Source organism: Belonocnema kinseyi, chromosome 8 (assembly GCF_010883055.1).
Source record: "Belonocnema kinseyi isolate 2016_QV_RU_SX_M_011 chromosome 8, B_treatae_v1, whole genome shotgun sequence".
In the NCBI taxonomy this organism is placed as follows: domain Eukaryota; kingdom Metazoa; phylum Arthropoda; class Insecta; order Hymenoptera; family Cynipidae; genus Belonocnema; species Belonocnema kinseyi.
Window position 1 is genome coordinate 87972571 of NC_046664.1, and position 8550 is coordinate 87981120.

The following is an 8550-nucleotide window of genomic DNA, read 5'->3' on the forward strand; positions in this document are numbered from 1 at the left end:
GAAAATGTTTTTTGTTTTTACGTATTTATAACGGCTTAGAAGATCCTTCTAGAAAGTTACAATTTTTATTTTTTAATGAAAATTTGTAAGGGTTATACTCACTCAGACCCACCGAATCTGAATTTTTAAATTAACAATAATTAATTTATTAATGACATATTTATCATTCATCAATTTTAATCTCATTTATGAGCCAAAAAAGGTTCGATAATTTAAGCCAAGACAAGGCTCTACTTAAGACAAGTAAACGCTGTTTTACCTGTCATGGCCATATACGCAAGACGAAGGCCTGTGTCTCGACTCAGTTTTGAGAGGCAGCCAGACATCGATGTCTTGGAGACGAACTCAAGACATAACCAAGTCGAAATCAAGTCGAAGCATTTTACTCGTGTAGTTTATTTATTAGTCCTAGTATAAATATTGCATAAAATGTGTACAAAGTTCTAGTTTAATATTGTTTTGAAAGAAGCATTTTTATCTGTAATTTCTTAAGTTTGTATCAAAGAAACGTGCTATTATTTTTTAATCACACAACATTTATTTTTTTACTGTGCTAGATCTAAATATTGCTGAAAAAACCCTAATTCAGAATGTTTAAACTAAGAAAAAAGTTTAGTTTCTCATCTTGACACAACAATGTTTATTTCAAATCAATATGAAGCTAACACAAAACAAACCACTTATTTTTCACTCATCAAAAAAATATCGTAATTTAAAAAAAATTTCTTTTTTCCAATTTACAATTTTATTTTTATATTATTCATTACAAAAAGTGTACATACCAAAAATTTATTTAGTACTTTTTTGAAAAATTAAAAAAATATATTTCATATTTAAAACTCATTCCGGAAAGTTTAACATCGAGCGAGGTTCAATAAAGATAAGTGAATCGCACACAAAGCTAAAATCTTGGTGTGGTCAGGGTTCTGTAGTCTCACCTTAATTACAGACTCAAGCCAGACGGTGCAATGTATTGTATCAGGTCAAATTATAATTAAATTATGCATATAGCCACTAGTCTTATTATATATAGTTAATCAAATCTAAAGCCAAAACCGTTTTACAATTAGATATGGATATGCACTATTCCAATTTTTTTACTGTTCATAACAAAATAGAAGGGGCGTCTCCAGTGACATTTTAGTTCAACTCCAATATTGGCTAATTTGATTTTTTTTAAACATTACGTACAGATAAAAGCTTAATTTTGGTAATTTTATGTATTCCATTTAAATGAATCGTAGTTCTACGCAGCAGCTGTTGCGACTGTAATGCAATTTTGGCAAGTACTCGCTTTCAAAGTAATTAACAGGTAGTTGAATCCTTTTCGAAAGAGTGCTTATTGGGTACACGTTCACCATGCTATATGCACATAAAAATCCAACTCTATGAACTCTAAATTGCTCTTTGCACAGTTCACTGCAAATGCTTAAAAAATCTTTTTTTTCTCTGCTGTTTCAGTTTTATAATTAAAATCCTTTGTCATAAAGTTAATCATGAATTAGTAGCATAAAGATAATGCTTGCGATAATTTAATACTAATTTTTATTTGTTCGTACATTGTAAAAATGCAAAAATGCAGTGAAAGAACTTGAAAATTCAGAACAGACGATTCATTTCGGGGTTTTCAGTAAGCTTGTAAGACCTGATATGCCATGGATATTGTCTTCTCGTGTCTCTCTCTCTCTCTCATTTGTCTCACTCTGTTGCATTACCTGGCGTGTGTTTTGCAACCTAACACGTCCCCGGAATGTAATCCAATCGTGCAACCCCGGATGGTGCTTCGTTTTCAACTCCCTACAAATCGGACCTGTGAACAAATCCAGTATTAAAACTACATCCAGTTTATCCTTAGTATGAATGGTCAGTTTGTAATTTACTTTAAAGAGCAAACCTTAATTCTCGGCCAGCTTAGTGACAAAATGAATGTAAGTCTTTATTCGTTCGTAGCCACAAGCAGAAACCCTGATAGTTTTAGTCGGGTGTCCGTTCGTCCACCTGCCGTATTTTTTTCCGGAAAGGGAAATTAGACTAGAAAAAGTAGGAGAAGCGTTAGATGAGGAAGCAACGGAAATACGGAAAGGGATGGGATGAGGGGGATAGGAGGGGAAGTAGGGTCCAAAAATATGAGAAAACTACTTTGATTTTCGATTTTACTTCAGGATGATAAAAAAACTAGCCCCATTTTTCTCTCACTGCAGGTTTTCGGGAAGTTTCTAACATAACTATTTTCCTAAGATATATTCTATCAGTGGTCACAGGCTATAAGCTATTCCACACGCGGAAACTTATGCTTGAGGGTGGACGGGGTTGGTACTTATGGTCGCAAAAGTTTCCAAAGTGATTTGTGTTTTCGTTTACCTCCGAAGAACTCGCCCCCGGTCCATGAAGTACTCGCATACTCACATTCAAACTGTAGAAGGAAACCGTCCAAAAGCTTGGCGATTTTCCATATTTCCGATTGAAAGCATTTGTCTTCTTGATTACATAACTGCTGCAGATGAGCGCGTTTGACAGGAATTTTTCTTTCGCACCACAGGATTACCTTACGTATTGGTTGCATCGAATATATCACACACCCTGGTTGTACAAAAAGTTCCACAAGCTGCATCACAAGTACAAGCAACCGACAGCATTCTCGGTTACCGCTATTCATCCCTTTGAAATTCTACACATTCAGATGACCATGCTTGTGCCGCTATTCCTGATTCCGCTACATTGGGGTAAGTTTTTTATATTTTAAAACTTAATTTTATATTTTTACGGTTATAGAAAAAATATCTACACTGACTGATGGTCACGCTCTCTGATGCTTATACAGATTCCATTAAGTTTATTTTATTTTCCTAATTTAGGTCTAGCCAAATGGAAATATTGCGAATTATGCTTGTACAACACATCCTTGTTAATGAATTTTGAGTTTGGAAAGTACCCAAGGCTTCTTAATTAACTTACTTCGAAATTTTGTCTAAAATAAGCCCAGGATGAAGCCTATTTGTCTAGTTCTTAAGTAGATATTGCAAAAATAGTGTAAATTTTAATGTTTTCTTAAATTTTCAATAACTTCCGAAATAGTCAACGTTTTTCAATGTTCTTGGGCTTATTTTGAAGATTTTTTTTCACCGTATCACAGCAGCTTACGAGTATGAATCCTAAAAAATTTCTTTTCGAATTTCAAGAACTTGAAGTTGTAATAACATCTTTTCTGTAGGCAAATCAGAATAAAAGTTTAATAAATATATATTTTGAGGAAATTACATTGAAAATTCATGATTATATGTTTCATATATTTTACGAAAATATTTTTGTTACTAAAAATAATATTTCAATTTTTACAAACTTTTTGTTACAAATTCAAGTTCATGTAATTCGAAAAAACATTTTTTACGATTATTACTCGTAATCTGTTGTAATACGGTGAAAAAAAGCTTCAAAATGAGACCAAGAACATTAAAAAACGTTGACTATTTCGTGAGTTATTGAAAATTTAAGAAAACATTGAAATTTGCACTCTTTTTGCAATATCAACTTAAAAACTAGACAAATTGGCTTTGCCCTGGGCTTATTTTAAACAGAATTTCGAAAAAAATCAACCTTTTAAAGAAACATTTTTTTAGCTCCGGTATAATTAAAGCGATAAATAAAAAAAAAACGATTTTTCTGAGTGAACCCAAACTTTTGACTTGTAGTGTATATATCACCTATCTCACGGTAGTCAGCCGTAGTTATGGCTGAAATTTTACAGCGATTTCGCTGGGATCGGATGCAGTTTTTCAAATTAGCACCCGCTCCCGGCGTGTGTATGAATGCATGTGTTTTTCTGTGTGGCTGTGGCTTGATGTGAATAGCGATCTGTTTTTTTTGTACAGGGGTTATCGTGTCCTAAAAATAATTAGTTGTTCGTTAAAAATAGTTAAAATTGAATATATTGGCATGCAGATGTAAATTGAAAAATAAAATTTGCTATGCCATGCTGTTGTTTATTTTTTATCAAAGATTGAGAAATAAATAAAATGAGGCATTTTTTATTTTTTACGCCAATATCTTGGAATCTTTTCGTTTAGATCCATTGTATTCGAAAATGGCTCAAATTGAAGCTTTAGGCATGTCGATGTACAGTAAAAAATAAAATTTGCTATGTAAAAATTTAGCTTTTATTTTGTCAGTTGCTGAAGAATACTAAAAATGAAGAAGCTTTGCTTTTTTGACGAATATGCTGGAACCTTTTCTTTAAACTCGATTATCTTTGAGGCTGGCTTCAGAATGTACCCTAAGAATTGTATGTACCTCGACGTACTTTCATATCAATGTTTACATTTGCTTTGTTGCCCATTGCTACCAACTATCGCGCGTATTAACATTGGTTTATATTCCGGTGTCCCGGTGGTTCAACGGAGTCGAATGTTTACAAGAACACTGGAATGTGAACCAATAAAAAACACGCGAAAGTTGGTAGCAATGGAGAACAACGCAGATGTACGAATCGATATTAACGTACGTGGACGTACGTGCAATTTTTAGGGCACATTGTGGAGCCAGCACGAAGACAGCTAAATATTAAGGTTTTGGCATGTACATGTGCATTAAAATAAGATTTTCGCTGGCATTCTGATGTTTTTTATTATTAAAGATTGAAAAATAAGAAACACAAGGAAATTGTGTTTCGTAGATGCCCATGCTCGACGTTTTTCTAATAGTCGGGGTTTTTTCGGGATTGGCCCAAATTTAACGGTTTCACACGTAGATATGCATGTAAAAAAATTTGCTGTGTCAGTGTTTTGTTTCTATTAACAGTTTTTTAAACTGAAGAAAATTAGTTCTTAAGACTATTATACCAGAAGGTTTTATTTCATTCTTATTATCTTAGGGTTTTTATTATGAACAACATCGAAATATCTCTTACACTTCTGCCCTTTGAAAAATCGACCATTTGGTTGGTTCTCTTATAGTACAGAATTGAACTGATTTGTTAAAAATTTGTATTCGAATACAAAATTCGTCCTGTTGTATTAAAAATTTTTTTTTTTTGATATACAAACTCTGGGTTGTAAATTCATCATTCTTGCTCGAAAATTCGCCTGTAGGGTTAAAAATGCAACTATTTGTGGTTAAAGTTTAATCCTCCTTATTGACACAAACGAGTTTAATTAAACAAAAGATAGCAAGATTGTCTACTTTTGTAAATTGTAACTGAAGAAGCAAGTAATATTTCACAATGATATCAGCTAACATTATTTAATCTGAAAAAAATTCAAGACGGAAAGAGATTCAGAAAATTATTTTGCAGTAGCGCGATTCATTTGAATTAACTGCTCAGAGAACTTTCGTGACGAATATCACATTTATTCGATCCGTGTCTTCATACACTTCAAGCTAATGACCTCGTAAAAACGGTTTACGTGTCAGTGATGGTGATCAAACTTTAATTTATCGCAAACAGGATAGAGAAATCACTAGCCCGTCTGTAGGCTTCTTTTTCTTTAGTTTGCTTGCAAAGTCTCTAATTTGAATTTTCCGCGAGTCGAGAACGAATCCAATAAGACGTCGTGGATGAAATATCTAGACTCCGTAGCCCACGGTTAGGTACTATTTTACATGGCGGACGCAAGAACTCTATATTTTACCACTGTGTTATCTCATTCAAGAGTCCCTACGGGTATTTTATTCTGATTTTGATGAGGTACTTTCCTCAAAGTTTCCGCACGTACGAACGATTCGATTGAAAACAAACCGATACTTGGTGTCCCCTGCAAGTCGATTTGGTATTCACATATCAATTACGCTTGCGCAAAGACTCGCGATGTGTAATACTGAACCAAATATAACTCAATTTGTATATTAAAGCCTGTCATTCATCCATTTGACAAAGCGAACCAAGATATAGTCAATATTTTTAAACGACTTTAGTTCTTTTTAACATTTAGGAGAAAAAGCAACCTAAAGAAAATATTTAGCATTTTTTCGAAATCGGGATTATTGGCTGAAAAAATCAAACAAATTATATTGACCATTGTGGAAAAAGGCAATTTTGAAAAAATCAACAGCTACCAATATATCTGGCTTTCGTTTCTTTAATTTAAGAATAATGATTTAAATTCACTGCCATTTCTTCAGAACTTTAACTTTTTTCAATGAAACCTGCAATGTGGCAATTCGGCAGCTCAGTAGCTGAAGATGAAATTTTTTTCGCCAATAAGAACTGTAATTCAGAATTATCCTGTAAAGTTAAGAATTCTTGCATTTTAAGTAAAAACCTAAATTTTTCCCAGATTTTCATGGGACCTGATGACATTTTACAATCTGACTTTTTCCGCTCAATTTAATATTAATTTATTTTGAAAAATGTTAACACCAAAATCAATTGAAAACTGTAAAATATTCTCATCTTGAGCATTCACCTTTTTACGTTTATCCAAGCCCGAATATTGGAGAAACCAGTGTCTGGATATGATAGCGTCACACTACTGATCCATAGAGGCCCTTTTAGAGGACAGTGTTAAAAACCGTCTGTAGTCAGGCGCGTCATGTTTTCCGTAACAAAATATATCATATGATTCGCTTATTATTATACCATAATAACAATAATGATTATGAATAATATAATTATATAATAAATAATAATGAATTCAAAAAACATTTTTTGATTTTTGATTGATAAAAACATCTTAAACCACTAAAGATTTTAAAATAGCAACGCCTGACATTAACATTTAACCTTTTTGGAACATGCGGGTGTACAAACCTATTTTATTTTAAATGACATTTCTCAGAATTTTATAAAAACTTCATAGGAAACGACTTGTTACGTGGTTGAATTCGGATTTAACTTTAGAATTTTTTCAATGAATATGGCGTACTTAAAAATGTCCAAGCCTTTAAAAAATAATGAAGGTTATATGTTGCCATAAAAAGATAATGCCTGGAATACTTATATTATAATATTGTTCTGCAATTTATTATTTTAAATCACTTTTAGAAAATTTTGCGATGAATTGTTATGTTCTAGTTCCATATTGCGTGATAGCAATGTACAATTACTATCACGGAATTATTGATCATTCTGGAATCAACTTCAAAGCCTACTGGTGGCAGCCCTGGCAACCTGATGCCATTTTCCACGATAATCACCATCAATATTTCCACGTCAACTTCGGATTTAATTGCTTCATATGGGACAAGGTATTTTTTTGGTACCACCTACTATATATTCCAAAAGTATGCTCACTCAATTTATTTGAATAAGATGATTAAAATTCAATATTAGATTTTTAAAATAAAAAATTTTCTCTAATATTTTAATCCTCTTATTTTAAATGACAACGAACTTCAAATTTCTTCACTTTTTTTAAAGATTCATGGAACCTTCAGACAAAAGGACTGCATTTACACAGAAGAAACGTTTTACGGAAAAGGAAAAAAAATTACTGAAGCAACCGAGAATGAAATATTGGCTGATATCGAGGAGCGTGAGGCGGAAAATCCTCTGGCTTACCGAGATAATAAGCTAATCTATAGTTTATCGAAAGCCGATTTAGAATTGAAAAAGATGGAATAATAAGAAGTAATGCTTCTTTGCTTTATATTTAGTAGCAGTGTAAAGAAGCTCCTGCAAGGTATTACGTTTTTGTTAGCAGCAGGAAATAATGTCACATTAAAAATATTTTCAAGTTTATCTATGAGATGATTATCAATAGCAGATTTAGGTAATGCAATGAATTTACGAAAGGATTTAGTGTGATCGAGCATCATTTATCAAGGCGTTAATGTTTCGCCACAACTGTTTGAACGGAACAGCCGATGCGTGTGATCACGATTGCTGCTTTTATTTTTGAAAAAGCCGTAAGTAACGATGCTAATGATTTTTCTATAAAAGTCAATAACCGCTGACGCCACGGTATTGGCGCTTTAGTTTATGGAAAAAATAAGAGGGCAGTGACAATTACTGGCTACCGTTATAGATTAATAGAAAATTCTTTTCAATAACATGGAGCTTATTGATCAGTAGTCTACATACTGATCAGACATCGAAAATAACTCGTAACTCTTTTTATCATTATGTTATGCTCGTATTTCTTTTCACAGCAAAGAAAAATTAAATCATCTGTGTAAAGTAGCTCCGTTGGTAAGCCGGATTATTATTTACCAAAAATAATCTTACCTGAGTAAACACGGCAACGCATAGAACTTTAATTATTGAAAACACAACAATTTGAAATTTTTCAGGTCTAAAATTTTCGATGTCTGATTTGAAGAATGCTGAATTTTGGAGATCGAAATTAGAAACATTAATTTGTTTAAATTGTGAATAACTTCAATTTAGAATAAAAAAGCATTCTTTTGTACCATTCTATATCGCTTTAAAGTTTTTGCAAGTTAAACTTACATCTTAATGGATAAATTTATATTTCATGACAATTTTACATTTCAACGTTTAGAAAAAAGACAAACAAGTATCTTTTTGAGATATGTAGATTTCGGTTAAATTTAACACCAAGATGGATTTTAATTTTTAATTAATTAGTTAAATAATAAATTAATTAGCTAGTTCTT

General features: G+C 32.3%; 1 protein-coding gene across 1 annotated transcript in view; it reads left to right on the plus strand.

Annotated features, from left to right (window-relative positions):
* Positions 1 to 7555, plus strand: part of LOC117178591 (lathosterol oxidase-like) — a 50810-nt gene extending 43255 nt beyond the window's left edge. The window contains exons 4-6 of the mRNA XM_033370018.1: positions 2540 to 2723; positions 7007 to 7179; positions 7352 to 7555. Coding sequence (XP_033225909.1) covers positions 2540 to 2723; positions 7007 to 7179; positions 7352 to 7555 — 561 coding nt within the window. The remainder of the gene's footprint in view (positions 1 to 2539; positions 2724 to 7006; positions 7180 to 7351) is intronic.
* Positions 7556 to 8550: the final 995 nt, after the last annotated feature.